This window comes from Trichosurus vulpecula, chromosome 4 (assembly GCF_011100635.1).
Source record: "Trichosurus vulpecula isolate mTriVul1 chromosome 4, mTriVul1.pri, whole genome shotgun sequence".
Lineage (NCBI taxonomy): Eukaryota > Metazoa > Chordata > Mammalia > Diprotodontia > Phalangeridae > Trichosurus > Trichosurus vulpecula.
In genome coordinates, this window is record NC_050576.1 from 17,046,825 (window position 1) to 17,066,264 (window position 19,440).

At 49.1% G+C, this 19,440-nt stretch overlaps 2 protein-coding genes across 7 annotated transcripts in view; one reads left to right on the plus strand and one right to left on the minus strand.

Annotated features, from left to right (window-relative positions):
* The window catches only part of DOCK7 (dedicator of cytokinesis 7), a 178,952-nt gene extending 169,108 nt beyond the window's left edge, over positions 1-9,844 (plus strand). For 2 of the 6 annotated variants that reach the window (XM_036753879.1, XM_036753876.1), the window contains 7 exons: positions 753-878; positions 1,858-1,947; positions 2,077-2,313; positions 2,624-2,767; positions 4,659-4,765; positions 4,997-5,164; positions 6,814-9,844. In XM_036753879.1, coding sequence (XP_036609774.1) covers positions 753-878; positions 1,858-1,947; positions 2,077-2,313; positions 2,624-2,767; positions 4,659-4,765; positions 4,997-5,164; positions 6,814-6,856 — 915 coding nt within the window. In that variant the 3' untranslated portion in view covers positions 6,857-9,844. Of the gene's footprint in view, positions 1-743; positions 879-1,857; positions 1,948-2,076; positions 2,314-2,623; positions 2,768-4,658; positions 4,766-4,996; positions 5,165-6,813 lie in introns of all 6 variants that reach the window. The other 4 variants (XM_036753880.1, XM_036753878.1, XR_005010150.1 and 1 more) reach the window with 3 other exon arrangements.
* A 922-nt stretch (positions 9,845-10,766) lies between these two features.
* On the minus strand, positions 10,767-18,492 carry USP1 (ubiquitin specific peptidase 1). Its single transcript, XM_036753881.1, has 9 exons — positions 18,342-18,492; positions 17,907-18,098; positions 17,680-17,806; positions 17,155-17,262; positions 15,746-15,906; positions 14,343-15,025; positions 13,532-13,702; positions 12,826-13,027; positions 10,767-12,413 (listed from the first exon to the last, which is right to left on the minus strand). The coding sequence occupies exons 2-9, from the start codon at positions 18,074-18,076 to the stop codon at positions 11,672-11,674; spliced, it is 2,364 nt and encodes a 787-aa protein (XP_036609776.1). The 5' UTR covers positions 18,077-18,098; positions 18,342-18,492; the 3' UTR covers positions 10,767-11,671.
* Positions 18,493-19,440: the final 948 nt, after the last annotated feature.

A 19,440-nucleotide genomic window follows, 5' to 3' on the forward strand; every position in this document is an offset into this window, starting at 1 on the left:
GTCTCTATGTCGGCGTATTAGCACACAGCCCTTCCAGGGGAGGTGGTTCTGGAGGACACAAAGCACTTCCATCATTTTTTAAACTACTTTGCATTTGGATTCTCCTTGTTTTTGTGAGAGTAAAAGTGAGCTTGTCATAGTTTCTTCCTGCGGTGGGTGCACACGTTGGCAGTCTTTGGTCTTTAGAAAAATGAAGCAGTCTTCCTTGCCCTCAGAATGTGATTTTCTTCTTGGTATTTTTGATTCACATTCCTCTTTCAAGCATGGGTCACCTTCTTCCCTTTCTGTGGGCAGAGACGCTCTCTGACGGGCTTGTGGTATTGTCTGAGACAGACTGTGTAGAAAACGCATGCGTCACTACTGTTTTAAATACTGATACCATTGACGTGACACATACATAAGAAGCACATGTCAACATGCGCCTCTTTATCTTGGAAAAGAATTGCATTCTGTTGCCTGGTTTTAAACCAGGACATCATATGTGACCTGTTCTCTGTATGTTAACCTTAAAAATGCTCATTGCATAGTCATTTAGCAATTTGGGCATAATATTATGTTTTTCTCTATTCTAAATCCTTTCTCAATTAAAAAAAAATACCCAGTCATTTTGCCTATAGAATCTGCCATTTTGTAAACTTGCACTGATGTATTTTGTGAATAGAATCCAGTTAGCCACGATGTGGTTGTAGTGTGTGATGTAAAACAGCCATTTGTGTTGAGATGGATTCGTTGTCTTCACCTAGGATGGCAAGCGGATGTTTGGGACCTACTTCCGTGTGGGTTTTTATGGGACCAAGTTTGGGGACTTGGATGAGCAGGAGTTTGTATATAAGGAGCCCGCGATAACCAAACTTGCTGAGATCTCGCACAGACTGGAGGTGAGTGCTCGGATGGTCCGTCCGGCCCAGTGTTGTTCCTGGTCTCTTGTTACCACCCTGAGTGTCTAGCCTGGATTTTATCATTGAATAAGCTGAAGCTGGCAAATAGCCAAGCTGCTGCTCAGAGTTCAAGGCATTTGGGGGCTCCTTCATGGCTTTTTTAGCACCATTTAGAATACTAAAATAATAGCCATGCTAATCCCACCTTTCAGAAGCTATTCACACCAACCTCCCATGCAGTGTTTCATTGCCCCTCAGGATCCCTGTAAGGTAATTAGGGATGTGTATTACATCCATCTCTTAGATAACAGGGAATGAAGGGCAGAGAAATTAAGTGACCATTATGAATAGAATCGGGATTAGAATCCAATTCTTCCAGTCACTGGAGCAGCACCCTTTCTGTTAGACACCGCTGGTTCCCAAAGTAATGCTCCCTGACTTGAAATCAGCCAGCATGCCATTGAAAACACCTCGTTTACCCAGAGAATAGCTCACCTGGAAGAAACTCCTCTTTGATGATTTATCACAGTCAGTATTTGGCTAACAGCCCCTTTCAAATGTTTACTGCACTTACGTGGTCTCCATCTTTCTGAGCCAGTAAAAATTAGACCTTAGGCATCAAAAAAATTAAATGTGACCTACCCTTCCTCCCTGTTCCCTTGTAATTTGGTTTTCTTGAAAGTCTGTATTGAGAACTGTGTATTTTTTAACTGTTTGCTTGTGTCCTTTTTTTGCTTTTTATAGATTGGGGAAAAAGAGGAAATTTGGAAATTTGAGCAGAGTCAGTGGTAATTTTGAGGGCCTGTTTTGTTGACATGTGAAACAAATGATTTCTTAAAATTATTCACGTGGCTGTTTTACACATTAAAGCCGTCTAAATGCTCATGTTCTCTGAGCTCTCTTCACAACAGCTCTTTTCTTGCCTTTTAATTTTATGTGAAATAGAGCCTTCATGCGAAATTTTTTCTCTTTATTTTAGGGGTTTTATGGAGAAAGATTTGGAGAGGATGTAGTTGAAGTAATCAAAGATTCTAACCCTGTGGACAAGTGCAAATTAGATCCTAACAAGGTACAGTACAACAGACAGCATGAAATATCATGATACGTTGGAGCTGCTCCCTGATTTCTTGGGGCGAAGCTAAATTAACGATGATGTGACATGACATTAAAGGAACTAAGGTGGTCTTTCTTCTCTTAGGCGTACATTCAGATCACGTATGTGGAACCCTACTTTGACACCTATGAAATGAAGGACAGAATCACATACTTTGACAAAAACTATAATCTTCGACGTTTCCTGTACTGCACGCCCTTCACGTTAGATGGCCGTGCCCATGGGGAGCTTCATGAGCAATTCAAACGGAAGACCGTCCTCACTACATCCCACGCCTTTCCTTACATTAAAACCAGGATCAATGTCATTCACAAGGAGGAGGTGAGACCGGTGGCCCAGGGTTGGGGGCAGAAAGGTTTGGAGGAAGAAGGGATGGCCCAATAGGATCCTAGCACCAAGGGCTGCGCCCCTCATACTAACCCACCAGAATAACACCATGCCTCTTGGCCAGCAGGTGCTTTTTGCCTGGAAGGTTTGGTTCTTCGTGGGGGTAACCAAGGTTTAGAAATAAAGGATGAGGCTAGCATCCACAATGGGCCTTTTGGTTTCAAGTGAAGTTCATTAATTCAGCCATTTTAATGAAATCCCTTAACTGGCCCCGTGCTCATCTTATGAATGCGATTTCTCTTAGATCATATTGACACCCATTGAAGTTGCTATTGAAGACATGCAAAAAAAGACACAGGAACTGGCCTTTGCCACACACCAGGACCCAGCAGACCCCAAGATGCTGCAGATGGTCCTCCAGGGGTCTGTAGGCACAACAGTGAACCAGGTGAGGCCATAAGAGGAAAGGCAGTGCTGCTTGGTATCATCTGGAGTCACAAGTAGTTGGTCAGCAGTGGTCCTTGTTTTTTATAAACACTTAAAAATGTACACATAGATCTGAGTCCATCACCAGCCACCTTTGCCTGCCCGTACTAGACAATTCTTGCCCGAGGATGACTGCCTAGCGTTCTGGGTCTTCCCTGGACATGCCTGTCCATCCGTTACCCCTTCTCTCTCACCATGTGACCAGCCCACCCCTCTCCATTTTCTTTGCTGACACCCAGGCTCTGGTTTTCCCTGGTCCCTTGTTCGCACGTGCGCGGCCTTCTCCGCTGCCAAGTGCCTGCCTCTCCATTGCTCTCTGAGCTGTACTTGTGAAGTCACTGAAAACCGTAGTGTTCTGTGGCTCAAACCACACAGCTGGGACCACAGTGGAAAACTGATCAGGACCATGGATAGGTAAAGGACAAATCAGCTGAAAATGGTGTTGGTCCTCTTCAGAGAGTCATTGTAGAAACTGGTTTTAGAGACTTTTTAACGCTGTGGTTACACACAGAGTAGGACAAGTTCATGCATTCATACATTTGTTTCATTGGCATCTTATTAAGCTAATTATTAATTAATTAAGCTTATTAAACCTGCCACAAGCCAGGCCCTTTCCTGGTTGCTGGAGAGGGGAAGACAAAAAGGCAGAAATCCCTGCCTTCAAACAGCTTGTGGTCTAGTTCAGGGGTGGGGAACCTGTCGCCTCAAGGCCACATGTGGCCCTCTAGATCCTCAAGTGCAGCCTTTGGACTGAATCCAAACTTCACAGAACAAATCCCCTTAATGAAAGGATTTGTTCTGTAAAACTTGGACTCGGTCAAAAGGCTGCAGCCAAGGACCTAGAAGGCCATATGTGGCCTCGAGGCTGCAGGTTACCCACCCCTGGACTCTAGTAGATGGAAACCACAGGTGTGCAGACAAGGAAATACCACACTGATGCAAAGGAATTTGGGAGGTTGGGGCAAGCAGCTATGTGTTTGATGCCCCCCTCAGCTCCTGCCTCCTGCCTATTATCCCAAATAGAGGTGACCCCCGAACCAACCCAACTAGCCAGCATAAAAGCGCTGGTGGAGACCTCTCCCCTAGAGACAGGCATCCCACAGCCAAACATGGCCAAGCCTGGGTTGTCTGCGATGCCTGGATGCTTGAAGATGGAATGATGTTTGATTCTGTCTGTGGCAGAGAAAGGCCCTTTGTGTTAGTGACAGCTAAGGGGGAGGAGGCTTGTGGCTGAGCGGGAGGCATTCAGCAGATGGGCCTTGAGCCACAGAGGGAGAATAACCACTGCTCCAGATGCCGGTGGTCAGCCAGGCTCCCCTCGGGCAGGTGCGGCTCTCAGGTGGGGTGGGAGGACAGGGGGCTTCTCCCCTTGGCTCCCTGACCCTGGATTGGACACAAGGAGGAGGCCAGAGTCTCAATATCCAGAATTGGCTTGAATCTCTTTGGAGCATTTCCCAACGTCCCACTGCAGTCACCAAATGACAGAAACCTGCATATACATATAAACAACTGGTGCATCCTCTTGTACGGCGGCTAGCTGGCGCCATGGTGCCGACACAGACACTGCCTCACTGTGTGCCCCTGGGCAGGTCCTTAAACCTCCACTTGCCTCAGTTTCCCCATCTCTAAAATGGGGTCGTAAAGGACCCCCTCGTGGAGCTCCTGGGAGGCTCCAGTGAGATGGTGTCGGTGGAGTCACACTGTCCATCACTGTTGGCTCGCTGGTGTCACCCTCATTACTGTGGCTGTTGTTTTATCATCAGTACTTACTTGTGGGGCTGTTCCGAGAGCAGCCAGACAGACATCTCTGTGCCTCATGTTCCCCTCACTCAGTGGGTCTTTTTGTCTTGCAGGGACCCTTAGAAGTTGCCCAAGTTTTCCTGTCAGAGATCCCCCATGACCCCAAGCTCTTCAGGCACCACAATAAGCTGCGCCTGTGCTTCAAAGACTTTACCAAAAGGTACTTTGCGGGGGATGGAGCAGGAGGGGCCGCCCCCCCACCCATGAAGTCAGCCCGTTGACCCGAACGCAGGGCTGGGGAGCAGAGTTACCTCCCCAGCCTTCCTGTGATCAACAGGGTCCTGAGCTCTGTGTCTGTGTAGTTAGTGTGAATGCGAGTCTAGACGCCCGGCCACGGAGTGACCATGGGAGGAGCAGACGTGCGCTGCCCCTGACAAGTCTTGTCTCATAGGTGTGAGGATGCCTTAAGGAAGAACAAGAGCCTGATTGGGCCTGACCAGAAGGAGTACCAGAGGGAGCTGGAGCGCAACTACCACCGCCTCAAGGAGGCCCTGCAGCCGCTCATCAGCAGGAAGATCCCTCAGCTGTACAAGGCACTGCTGCCCAGCACTGGCCACAGGTACCAGGCGTGGGTGCCGTGGCTCCTCTCGGGAGGGCTGGAAGGCAGAGCTGAGATGAGCGAATGGAAGTCAGAGGGAGAAGAGGCTTAGTTCTCATGAGCGAGTCCCATCTCTGGCAGCCTTGGAGCCGAGGAGGGATGGCACCCCATCAGGGGCGTTAGAGAGGGACACGTGCACTGCCTGGACAGCTGCACTAGGTGACCTCCAGGGCCTCTGCCATAGCATCTGCTACATGGATTCCTACATCTTCTGGCTCCTAAACATGACAGACTTAGTCCATAACATGGTTCAGTAGTCTTGCCCCCAAAAGCAGCTGTAAATCTATAGTGAGTCAGATGGGCCCTCCCCCCAGGACTGAGTCTGGAATTTCAGAGTCAGGGCCCATCACTCTCACTGTGTCTCCATTGACCTCTGCTGACCCCAAGGGTGTCTACAGGGTGGAGGGAAGGTCACCCTTTCCCCTAGAAAACTCTCCTTGTCATCATCAGTTTACTTGGAGAGCTGAGTGTGGAGAGGCTCAAGGGAAGGAGGCCCCCCAGGTGTGGGGAAGGAAGGCTGGTCCAGGGGCTAGGATGTAGGTGAGAGGGGCCATGAAGGTAGAAGCTACAGGAGAATAGATGCGCATTTTCAGCAAGCGTGAGCGAGGGCGTGACTGGGAGAATGGCAGTGCCCCGGACAGGACAGGAGAAGCTCAGAGGGAATGAGAGATCTGCAGGACAGAGGGTTGGATAAGCATTCTGGAGCTCAGGGGAGGAGGCGAGGGCTGGAGTCCTGTGCAGATTACTGCTGAAGAGCTCAAGGAGGAAGATGGTGAGAGCTCCCAGGACCGATCTTTGGGGGATGCTGATGGCGAGGGGGTAAAGACAAGAAAGAGACAGAACCAGAGAGAGAGGCTGCCAGCGTCATTAAGTGAGGCACTGTGCAAAGTGCTGGGGACACCAAGCCCTCGAGGAGCTTCCCTTCTAATGGGCAGAAATGACACAAGAAAGAGGTGACCAGTGCAGGTGTGCAGGGGAAGGGGGCCCAAGCTGGGGAGGCAGGAGCCAGGCCAAGGGAGAGACAAAGGGCCACTGGCCTGGGTCTCGTGCTCATGGTGGTTCTGGGAGGGCCAGTGGGAGCTCCAGGGTGTCCAAGGCTCTAGAGGGGGCAAGAAAGATAAGGGAAGAGACCCTTGATCATGCAAGAGGGGACAGGAATTAACCCATCAGAGTGTTTTTGAAGTGCTTACTAGGCAGCAGGCAGTGGGCGAGCCGCTGGGGATGCAGATACAGGGAGGAAAGTGATCCTTGTCTGGAGTAAGCTTACATTTTCATGGGGGAGACAGCGGGCAGCATCAGTATTAACAAATGTGAACCTAGACCAAGTCCTTCATACCAGAGTGTAGGAGGGAGGGCAGCGGCAGCACAGATGGCGGTGCCTGAGTGCTATCTTACTGAGAGGGAGAGAAGGGGAGGGACTCCAAGAGGCCTTGGAGGGAGGGGGGCAGGGAGGAGCACGTTCCAGTACAGAGAACTCAGGAGGATGTTCTGAGATTCACTTCATTCAGTTAAGAGAAACTTGAGGCGTGAGTGGCAGGAAACGCATGTGTTGTACAAAATGGTGCTGGGACAATTTGCTTATAATTCCCCTTCCTTGTTTATCCCCCCAGAGATTCCTTCAGCAGAATGAGTCTTCGCAAAGTGGACCTCTAGGGAAAGACAGAACACTCGCCCCAGTTTATTGAAAAGAAAGCCATGTTATCCACAAAATCAGAACCTGGGACTTCATTTTGGACAATATGCCTTCATGTCCCTCTATGTCCAGTGATCACAGTGATGCTGGACTGTCCAGTGTAGACTGTTACTACGTAAAAATCATGGCTCTGGTTTCCAGTGTCCTGGGAGAGGCTGTAAGCTTTTCAAAAGCCATTTCTATGATTCAAAGGTACACTAAATACATTTACTATTATTTATAGCATACCTAATGTTAAATTTATTTACATTAAGTTCATAGATTTAATTTATATTAGGAGCTTTTCCAGATGCATTTTTGAACCATTTTAATGTAGTAATGTTTATTTTAAAGGTACTTATTAAATATGTGGATGTTTTCACTTATTTTTATTCTGACGTGAACATTCCCATTTGGTGGTGTTGGCAGAGGCCAACAGAAAATTCATTTATAGCTGTTACTTCCAAAGTTATTGAAATGAAAATTATGACGGGTGACCATGTAGGCCAAACAAGACCAACAAGCCTGTTCGGAGATGGATAACTGGAGCTTATTAAATTGTAAGATGAAGACACTCTAGGTGATAGCTGCCTAGTTCCAAGCTTGTGCCCTCTGATTGTCCTGAGTCCTGGCAGCCGCTGACTGCATCTCCTGAGGAGCAGAAAGGACCCAGTCGTGACTTGATGTAACAGGTAGAATTCCTGGGGATTCCACTGCGGTGCAGCTTTCCAGCCAAGGGATGGAGGGAAGACGTGTGACTCTAAGCTAGATTGGCTCAAATGATGGCCGGGGGCCATATGCTGGGAGGGAGAGTCTGGAGCCTGACCTGGCTCAGTTCTCTGGCTTCAGGGTATTTATTTCTGGACAGTTCAGCCAGTGAACAGTGATTAGCCACACCCAAGTGCCAGTTTTCTCTAGAGTACCAGCCACCTCTGAGGGAGCATCAGGTCATTCGGATATGATTGTGAATTTTCAGAATCTGTCTTGCCTGTTACTTAAAGAAAAATCACATTTCTGGTTATGTTGGCACCTTGAAAAGAGAAACTGATTATCATCAGAAAGTACTAGATGAAGATCGCTGACAAGTTCTCAGTTTATCAATATTTAACCCTCTTGCAGGAAAGAATCATGTGTCTGGACTGAGAACGTATTTGAATATCTTTGGAGATGTGGCATGTCTGATCACTGTATCTGGTGTTTGAATTATCTTGTCCATTGATTCCAGGGAAGCAGATCTTTCTTCTGTCTAGAAGTGAGCAAATGTTTCAGCAACATGACTTTCTTACCAAAACAAGGAGCTAAATTCTATAAAACGCATCCAAAAGGGCAAAACCATTTTGAACTGACTTCTAGCGGTAGCAAGTCTGACCCACAGCAGAGAGCAGCTTGTAGCCCGGCCTGTACGTGGATGTGTGCCAAGGCTGGCTGCTGATTAGCACCCACGGTAGGTGCCTAGAAAGACCCTCACACGTCCTCTCCCAGAGGGCTACAGGCTGCTTCGCATCACTGAGATCTGGGCTTGAGGGGAAAGGGAGGAAGGAAGGTGGGGCCCTATACCTCATCTGGCCCCAGAGGACCAGATGGTAACAGCTAACACGTCTAAGGTGCCTGCTACGTGCCCAGCACGGAGCTAAGCAGTGATCCTCAGCCACCCTGGGAGGGAGGTGCTGTTCTCACCCCTTTTACAGATGAGGAAACTCAGGCAGAGGTGAAGTGCCTTGCTTGGGGGCCCATGGCTAGGTCTGAGGGTGGATTGGAACTCAGATCTTCCTGCCTCCAGGCCAAGCACACCTTTCCACTGCACCATCAGCTGCCAAACTTGGGCATTCTACTCATTCTGTGACTGTCTTTGGGCAAGTCAGCTCTTCTGAGGTGCTACCCATCTGGTCTAAGCCGTACGTCCTAGGGAAGGGAAGGAAGCCCCTCTGCCTGCAGCCAGGACCAGGAGGAGTAGAGGCCTCAGGCCTTAGCAGCAGCACCTCCAGGGGCCCAGCTGCATTCGTGTTCCAGGGATGGGCCACTCACCAAGACTGCCGAGAACTGGTGCATTTGTGCCAGGGAGGTCAGGGGATGGAAGTGGAAGCGGCGGAGGCAGCCTTTGCCCATCACTGTTGAGGCCTCATGACATGTCTTCGCAGCCTTCTCACTGGACCCTCAGGACTCCTTCCCATGTAAGTACGTAAGGTCTAGCCAGCCTTTCGTCCCTTTCCGTCTGCCTTCTCTAAACTAATCTGAGCTCAATCTCTTCCATTTCTTGGCTTTCCCAAGTCTCCCCATCATGGTTAAGTCATGCTGTCCATAGAAGAATCATTGGAGATCAAGCGAGCTTCAGTTTGAAGTCCTAAGAGATGCTCATCTCCCATGAAGTACCCACGGTACCACATAATTAGGCTGCAAGTTGACCCTTCGAGCCCAGGGAGTAGAAAGGATTCCTTAGTGATTCAGAATGCCCTTCAGGATCACATCATGAGTCTGGCTCATTTACAAAAGTATTTGACTGAAAAAAGTTGCCACCTGAGCCTTCTGATTTGTCACAGGAACAGTACAAGAGCAAATTAGCCCAAAGGCCTGACTTCATGCCTTCACATAGGGGACCTTTGCCTTAAGAAGAAACCTCAAAACCTTCTACCCAGAGTATTCACTAACTTTTTATTATTGAAAAAACGCCTTACCCAGTCTTCAGACAACACATTACCGCGTATTGTGGTTATCATTGCAGTCACCGTTCATTTTGTCTGAAAACAGCATAGCAAAGTCCAATAAATCATATGCGATCTTAGTCAGCCTTAATAATATCCAGAATAAAGGCCAAGGCTCGCAGCAGCACATTCCCGGAGTACTGGGTCTATTTCTGGATACCACCTTCTAGAAGGTAAATTGTGGGCACAAACAGTGCTGAGGGGACTGTACCTTTCCCAACTGAGTTGAATGGATAGATGTTTGATCTATAAAAGACTGTGTGCATGGAACCAAAGCTGTCTTTGATTATTTGAAGGGCAACACATGGGAGAAAGGAACAGACTTCTTGTTATGCCCCACCCCCCCCCCATGATGACAAAACTAGGACCACTGGGCAATACTTCTGGGGAGGCTAATCTTGGCTATCTGGCTAGAGGAAAAACTGGCATTGGAGCTTAATAAAGGGGGATTGGGCCCCAAGTGGTGGGGGCCAGGTCTTCGAGGCCTGTCAAGTGCACAGAGCTGATGCAACCACTTGTTGGGGTTTCGTGTTCACCAAGTGGTTTTGGTGTGCTTGTGCATTTATCCTACCCCCAGGTGGGGCACTCAGCAGATGGAAGAGGAAGGACATTAGGCTCAATTTACTATTTTACTGCTTCCTCATCTGTAAAACTAATTATCTACATGGTCCTTTATATATAGTGCCAGCATCTTACGTAGGACAGGTATCCACTCTGTAACACTTTCACCTCCACACTATTTTTTCCTTATAGAATATCTTCATTCTGATAGAAATTCTGGTGTAGTTCAAATTAACTCTGAAACTTCATACTCAAATGTGCTACAAAAATAATCATTTCTTTAAAATATTTCCTTAGGACAATTTAAAAATTATTTTTCTCAGGCAACATTTTAGATCATGACTGTTAATAAGCAGTGTCTAAAGATTTTACCATTTACAGTGGTCTTCTCCAGTTAGTAAGCTTTACTTTTAATATTTCAAATTTCCATGCAGATAAATCCTAGTTGTGGTCAAATACCTTGTTTGAAATTCTCCAGCTTGACTCTTCATTCCATCAAGTCACGAGTAATGTTGAAATGGAACTGGCTTGTTCCGAATGCTAGGGCCTCCCCATTTTCCATGTAAAATGGTGACTACCATAAGGTAAACAGTGTCCTCAATCATATTACTTTTCATACAAGAAAATAATGTTGTCAAGGTAATTATGAATGTTTATTCCACATATATACACAAATTCTGTTCTTGAAAAGAAACCAGATGCTTTAGGGTAGAAAGCTGTAAGTACAAAACTTTAGTGCATTGGTATACATAGTTGCTAAGCATTGTAAATTGAATGCCCTCCCTGCTTTAAAAAAAAACAAAAAACCCTAAAGGTCATACTTCTAAATTTTTATATTCTATTTACAAATTATATAGCAATATGACTATGAAGAAATACAGACTACTCTTGTCCAAACCTAGACTGATTTGCTAAAGTACAAAATCATAATCATAAATATATATATCTATAAAATCCTTCCTAAGGTAGTGATGGGCAAGGATGCTGGCCAAGGGCTTCTGAGATCCACCTTCCAAAGTGATTCAAGGCACAGAATTCACGCCGGTGTGAACATGCAAGTGTGTCATAACAGCCTTCAAGGACTCTGCTTCATAACTTTGTTATAAAACTAAATGCAATGAGGTGGCTGCCTCCTAAATTTACAAAACCACACAATCTATAAACATTTTGGCAGTAGATAGAATTATTCCAAAATATGGAAAATACAAATACAGCACTTTATTTTTAAAAGCCAATACAAGAGACAGGTGTAAAACTTTCTTTAAAAAGTGTTTTTTAAATAGCTCTATGGGACAAATTGTTCCAGAACCTACACAAGTTTGTCCTCAGAAGCTAATGTATTGCTAGTCTCCAGCAGAGTGGTTAGTGAACATGTAAAGTGAACTCTACAAATTAACTGGGTTTTCAGTCATTCAAATTTCACTATTCATACAAAAACTAGAGACCAGTAATAACCCAGGAGCTTCCAAAGGCCAATGAGCCACTACCTCAAGGAGTCCTTGCTGCAATCTGTTTATATACACGAGGAAAATACACTCACTCTATAATTTTCTTATAAAACAGTAAGTAAGGAGTAGAGGTGGAGGATGCTGCAGGGGAAAGCGAATTCAGAAAGTCTTTTTCTTCTGTCACTTTCACTTCAGAATCATCAAAGAGCAGCCACTTCCCCTCATATTCTTTCAAGCTCTGTATCACATCAGACAGTTTGCTTTCCAGCCCATTTACGGGAGCATCCGTCTGGCTGTTGGGTTCCTTGCTTCTGTCCAGCTCCTGGGTACCATTTGTGCTGCTGGATTCAAGGTTTCTGTTTTCAGCCAAGGCCCCGATGACCTTCTCTGGATTGGACGCTCGGTGGCTACTGCACAACTCATAGTCCGGCCTACTCTTCTGTCCCCCGAGAAGGCCAACAGCTTCCACATTTTTTTTGCTCAGGACTTTGCTGGGCTGTGCATTCCCACTGACTCGGAAGGACACATCGTCATCATAATCTTCGGTGAGAGCCTTGGCGTCGTCCTCATTCGGTGAGTCAGCCTTACCCATCTCATACGTTTGGTCCACTACAAAATTCTCCGTATCGAGTTCCAGACTATTAAGGTCGGTGACTTTAACAGAAGCAGTATAGTGCCCACTGCTGATGGTGATCCCACTGTGCATCACCACTGCGAACAGTCCGTAGCTGTCGTTGGTTGGCTTGGTGCTCCACTCTTCCAGGGACAACTTCAGGGGTGTCAACAGGGGAGTGTTGATCTTGGAGAGTCCTCCACCATAACAATCAAACCTGTCAAAGAAAAAGGCAAGTCATATAATATTCATACAAAGTGTGAATGTGTGCCTATTTGGAGTATAAAATGACGAACCAATTGAATGTTTCTGGTGTGTATTTCAAGCATTTTGACAAATGGATTCATGACAAATATCTGAGGACAAATTAAGAATCTGGTCTGCCTCCCAATTGCAGGATGATATAACGGAGACACGTGTTTTTTAGCCTAGGTGATCTCTGGACTTTTGCCTGTCACATTCCACGTATCCTATGAGGAAAACCAGGTCCCCTTTTGTGACGAGACTCCACCTTGCTCCCTTCGCTCCCCTGGTAACGGTGGCAGCTCTGTAGAGAGCTGGAATGCTGGGGAGTGCCTGCTAGAATGTTCGGGTGCTACCATTTTGATCAAAGTTTTTTAGATACTCACTCCAAGCCAGTCGCAGCAAAACACTTCAAGTGGATGGTTATCACCTCAGGCATCTTGTCAAAAAGGAGGCTTCTTTCTGCCTCCGTGTAATGATGGCAGTTCTCACAGAAGTATTTGTCCTCGCCCACAATCCTCTCCACAGAGGCGAACTGCGAGATGGCCCACTTCAGGCTCTTCAGCTCTGTCTTGGGCTCTGGAGAAACTGCACAAGACAATCATGTTTTGTCACTCACATACATTGTGGCACATTAACAAGGTCACAAGAGCTTAAAATGAACGTTAAAGGAAAAGGAAGGACTCTCTACACCAAATGTTTACTGTCAAGTGTGCTTTCACTGAAGAAATGACTCTTGAAAGTAAGAAATGACTCTTGAAAGGTGAGAGGAAAAGGGTTAAAATTTAAATCTCCTGTTCTAATTCATATATAGCACAACCTATACCATCACACAAGCCAGACTTTGATTTCCAAAATCAAGAAAGGAAAGAAGCCACCCAACATGCTTTTAAAGTGGAAGGTGGTTGAAAGCCAAAACAAGGAGCAAAATGAAAAAGTAACTCACCTGACCCCCCAAAGTCAACCTGCTTTTCTAAAGGAGAATCCAAAAATCTCCTGCTTCCCCCAAATAACGCTTCTAGGAATACCCCACTTAACAGTGGCCAACTTGTTTTCGTGGCTGGCTTTGCCGATGCTGCTCATCATACTCACTCTCTGAACTCTCCTGCACTTTGGAAAACTCCTCCTCTTGGACTGGGACACTGATGTCTTGGAAGTCTTCTCTCCTCTCTGTTAAACTTTCACACTCCAAGCACCGAGTTCTCAACACCAGCTGGCCTTGGAATAATTTCTCCACCAACTCGAAACAAACTTGTTCCATCCCTACAAAGAAGATGAACTCAAACTCCTTAGCCCAGCCTGATGTTTTACCAAGTGTCTTAATGAACACCACATGAGCAAACCCAAATTTCTCTTTTTCAGGCCCATTCTCTCAGCCCATCGTTAGCATACAGCCTGGACGGAAATGCTGCATATGAACCCTGCTTTCCCTTCTCTTCTAGGACACATTCCCAAAGACTTGGCTTTCCTTATCTTTAAGGCAGCTCTACAGAAAATCAGGGGAATTCAAGCAATTTCTCTGAATGCCCTTTTTAATTGACTAGGCAACAGAGTCCAAGAGGCACTACCAGCACAATGGCCAGCTCACCCCCACTACAACACTCATTCTTCCTACAGCCCTATAGCAGCCATAGGTAGTTAAAAGTTTTAAGTTTTAAAACTTAAGTTTTCTCATAGGATTTTATTTGTAATAAGAGATGCCTAGATAAATACAGTCAAGACAGAAGCCCATGGTGCTGAGTCTGCTGCCACCTTTAAACACTGCCTCCAAATCTTCCTGCCTTGAAACACTCCCCTGCCCAGGGGCACTCACCCTACCCCAAGTGCCTAAGGCTGAGCCCACCAACGGAGAGTCAAGCTCCACTCTGCCTCTGGTGGATCCTAGGAAGGTATCAGTACTGACCTTTGTTTCTCAAAGACTGTATTTCTTTGTCTTCCACATACTTCTCTAGGGGTGCAGGTTCCCCAGAGTCATCTTTTAAGGTGCCCTTGGTCTCCCCATTCAAGTCCTCCTCACGATTGCCATCAGTTTCTTTTGAAGGCCCTTTGGGTCCCAAGTGTGTGGTGATTTTCCCCAGACTGCAGAACTTGGAAAGGATGCTGGGCTGTTTGGCAGTGGGCTTCAACCAGTTTAGTTTGAGTCTTGATTTCTTGTGACTCAGCCGGGCGCCATCTCCATCAGCGGCACCTTTGGGCATGGCTTCAGGAGAACTTTCCAAGCGAGCATCCCCAGCGGCTTTTCTCTTGGACCGGGTCTGCCTCTGGTTTTCTTCAGATGCCGCCAGCTCCTTGGAAAGTTTAGACTTCTTCTTGGGATTCCCCACATCACTGTCACTTTTCCTTTTCCCGCTTCCCTTTGGGAGCCTGTCTTTTCCTTCCCCGTCATCCTCAAGGGTGTTCACTTCACTGCCTTCTCTCAGAGGAAGTGGCTTCTCCTCCAGCGGGGGAGGGGACGTGTCTGCTGGCTCAGTTCTCAGCTCTTCCTTCTTCAAGAGCTGGCACGTCTCCTGAATGTTTCCCAAGATGCACTGCAGCACCTCCTGAGCATCGTGCTGCAGGTAGCCTTCATACATGGGATTCAGCTCCCTGCAAAGAACGAGTTGTCACTCAAATAACGTCACTATTCCCTTCTCTAACACACGACTCCATTCTTCCCACTTCTTAAATAAGCCCCCCTAGTAGTACCCCTTTTATTGGCCACAATCAACATCTCTCCCCTTGCCCAAAAAACAACCCAGGTACCAAACAAACTGGCAAAAAAGCAGATGAAGTGAGGCAAAGAACCACGCACTACGCAATACATGAGAATTTACCAATAGGGCCCTAAAAAGACACCGAGCCTTTAGTGTTTTCCCCTTCCACTGTTCAGGAAGCATGCAAGCAAAGTTGATGCTTTTTAACATTTCAGAAAACGTTTGGTCATTTCAGTCATGTCCAAATCTCTGTGTCCCCCTTTGGGGTTTTCTCTGCAAACACACTGCTGTGGTTTGCCATTTCCTTCTCCTGCCCATTTTACAGATGAGGAAACTGGGGCAAACTGTGAAGTGACTTGCCCAGAGTCACGGATAGTAAATATTTGAACTCAGTCCTCCTGACTCTATCCACTGCGTTACCTAGCTCCCCACAGAGCCTAGTAGACTCAGTTTTATATTGCTTCTTGCCATGGGGGTGGGCAGGGTTTGCACACACAGAGTGTTGAGGAAGATAGATTTATAGCACATACAACATACACACTGCAGCTCTGGCATCAGTGTTCAATTCACTGTGCTCACCAGCTTAGAGAGAACATTTCATTCTGGGATATACCTGAGAGTGTTAAGTAACCTTCTTGGCTGAGTAGCGAGTTCATCTGTATATTTCTCTGGGTTCAAAAGAAAATTGGCCTGAAGTTGTTCAACTGAAATTATTAAAGACTGTAAGCTGCATATTAATTCATAGCTTGCCAGGTTGTCTTCTTTGCAATTTCCCTGCAAGAAAGAAACATAAATAAACCAATCTGATATTAATGAAGACAAGTATTTCCCCCTTCTCTTTATTTCTTTCTCCTAAAGCAACTTTCTTTTTATAATGCTCTAAAAAAAATTTAAAATAAAGTATTTTAAAGAAGCAATTCTCTCAGAGTTTGCTACTTGCAGAAGCCAAAATAAGATTTAGGTTGAGTAGCACAAAGGAGAAGTTCTGAAAATCAAGGAATTCATTTTTCCTTTTATTTCAGAGACAACCTTAAGCTTTTCTATACAGCTAAATCAGTGTTTCTGCTTCAATAGAAAGCTTTAATGAGGCCCACTCCTGGTGGTCATTCAAACTGTCCAGAAAGCAGGCTTCAGAGCCAGGAATACCAAAAACACCTACACTCTGGATAACCTGCACTTCCTTATTCCCAGTCAATTCAAATGGTTTTCTAATTAGCTGGAGTATCAGAATTTCCTATGAATACGGATTAGACGTCTCAATTTTGTATGCCTTTAAACAGGTTCTCAAAAATTGGCTACAACGCTAGATGTCTCACCCTTCCCCTGGACATAATGCCCAAGGCACTTGGATCTTAAACTCTATGGTTTGGGGGGGTTTAGTGTCAACCTACTACAACCTACAGCAACGAACAACCTATACCAACATAAACTGGCAATTCTGTTTGGAGAACTAGACACGGAGATCAGTGAAATTACTTGCTTGTTACCACAGAGTGTGAAGGAAGCAGGTCTTGCCTTAACTTCCCCTTAGAAGATTTAACTGTGGAGACTGGGTGATCACCTGTCAGGGTATTAGGAAGGATTCAAATTCAAATTTGGTCATTTCAGGCTTTTATTGCTGTGTGAGATCATAAACCCCTGAAGGCAAACACAGCCTCATTCTGATAAACCACAAAGAACAAGCCCCAAAATATCATAATCATAATTTGAAGTAAAAATGTTGGTCCTATCTCTATTTTCTTTGCCTTATGTCACCTCGCGTCCTCCCAGCTATTCTTAAATCTCACCACAATTTAAGACAAACACACGTGAATCCAAAATGGGACAGGCTTTAAAATAGAAAAATTAAAATTCCCGGGTACGTTTAAATGTAACCATGCACACGACTTATTCTGCACAAATAAAACCAACATAAACAATGAGAAGGCTTATTTTAATAGGCTAAATCACAGGCAGTTATTCTACCAGAAAAAATTTAAGGAAAAACGTTTTAGCTGCCAGTTTCTAAACGCCATCTCTTACCTTTTCCGCTTTCTGACCGGCTTCGTCCTTCAGGCTTTCCTTCTTCCTCGTAATAACATTAAACAAGTGCTTTACTCCAGTTTTAAATCCGGGACAAAAGTAGAGGACCTGCACCAAGTTCTGTCCATCAGCCTCGGGCCGGGTCAGAGCGCCAGCCAGACACCGCCCCTGCAACCCCAGGCCCCGCCCCCTCACCTGGCGGCCCCGCCCCCGCACCCCCTCCTCACCTGGCGGCCCCGCCCCCGCACCCCCTCCTCACCTGGCGGCCCCGCACCCCCCCTCACCTGGCGGCCCCGTCCCCGCACCCCCTCCTCACCTGGAGGCTCCGCCCCGCACCCCGCCATCTGCGGCCCCGCCCCGCACCCCCTCCTCACTTGGCGGCCCCGCCCCCGCACCCCCTCCTCACCTGGCGGCCCCGCACCCGCACCCCCTCCTCACCTGGCGGCCCCGTCCCCGCACCCCCCTCACCTGGCGGCCCCGTCCCCGCACCCCCCTCACCTGGCGGCCCCGCCCCCGCGCCCTCACCTGCAGGACGCTGTTCAGGTAGCAGGTGTTGCCCAGGTTGTTGAGCCCCACGAAGGGCAGCAGATTCTTCCGCTTCTCGCAGTCAAGGGGCGAGGGCTGAGCGGCGGCCGCCGGCACCACCTGGTCCCTGGGGAAAGAGGAGGGTTCGTATGAGCCCAGGGGTCCGTGCCCCTTCCCCCGCACCGGGTCCCCCGACCATCTCCCCAGGCCTCCGCGGGGACACGCACACGTCCGGGCTCGCGCCGTCCCCGCCGCGCTCTTCCTCGTCCTGCGTGTCCGCGAAGTCCAGGGCGCGCTTCGTCTCCTTCTTCTGGAAGAACTTGAGGGACAGGCGGCTCTTCTTGGGGCTCCCCCGGGCCGGCGGCCCCTGGCTCTCACTCGGCACCACCCCGGGCATCGCTCCCCGTCACCCGCGGCACCTGCCGGGAGCCCACAGGTCACGACCCCGCCCGCAAGACGCCTCCCACGGACCCCCGCTGGGGACGGGGCGTGGGCGCGAGCGCTTCCCCGGCAACGCCCCCGGACCCTTCCCCGGGACCCCCGACCCTCCCCCGGAGTGTCCCGGGGGCGGCGATCGCGCCCCGTTTACACCCGCACCCTCCTCGGCGGGGGGGAGGGGCGGCCCGCCGGCCACAGTTTCCCCGCGGGGCTCGCGAGCTTACTGGCTCATGGCAGTGGCCGCCGGTGCGGCTCCATCCCCGGGCCGGGACCGGGCGGGGGTCCGGGGCCCCGGGCGGGGCGTGGGTCCACTGCTGGGGAGGCTCAGCTGGATCAGGACACGGCCGCCACCGGCGCAGACTTGGCGCGTTTTCCGCCGTGCCAGGACCCCCGCGCCGGGCGCCGCGACCCTGCCGGGCGCCGCTTGGAAACGCCGGGGCGGGCTCCGCGGCCTCGGGCCCCGGCAGGCCAAGTCCAGCACTGCCGCCGCCGCTAGCCCCCGCGGCGCGCCCAGGCTGCGGGGCGGGCTCGAACGGCGGCTGCCCCTGAGCACCTAACGGGCGGCTGGGCGGTTTCGAAGGGCGCAGGCGGCGGCGTGGGCACCTCGCGGGGTCCTCGCTGGGAGCGCGCGTGCCGGCCGACGCCTGGTCGCCGGGATCGAGCAGCCGAGGCTCTAGCGGGCGCTCGCTCTCCCCGCCCCCACTGGCCCTGAGCGCGCGGGACTAAGGCGAAACGTAAGGGTCGGGGGACGGCGCAGAGCTGGGGAGGCGGGCGGGAGCCGCCAATTACTCAAACCGGCCAATCGGCGACAGAACTTGAGCTCCAGCGCGACCCGAGCAGCCAATCGTAAAGCTGGTGGGCAGGAGCGAGGGCGGTACGGCACGCCGTGCGCCAATCAGGGCTGAGAGGTCTGCGAAACACACCGAAGGCGCCCCGCAAGCCCCGCCCCCTCGCGTTCTCGGTCCGTGGTTTCTTCACGCCGGGAGCAGTCTCTGGGGGCGGTCCCTCCCAGTGGGCGGGAGCTAGGACTGCCTCCTTCTGTGCGATAATCCTCGGACTTGGGGTGGGGAGGGGAAGGGAGGGAACGTTGGCCCCGGCGTCCTCCCTGCAATCTCCCCCCCTCCGTTACCAGGGAAACCAGATTTCAAATAAAACGGCGGCGGAGCCGCGCGCCCCCGAAAGGACGGTGGCCGAGCGGGGGCGGGGCTCGGCCTGCGCGGAAGCGGAAGTGGGCGGGGTGTCTGGGGCCTTCTAAGGAAGTTCCGGCCTTTCCCGGCCCGAGCACCCCTTGTCCCTTCTTTGCCCCGGAAACGGCCGCTTCTC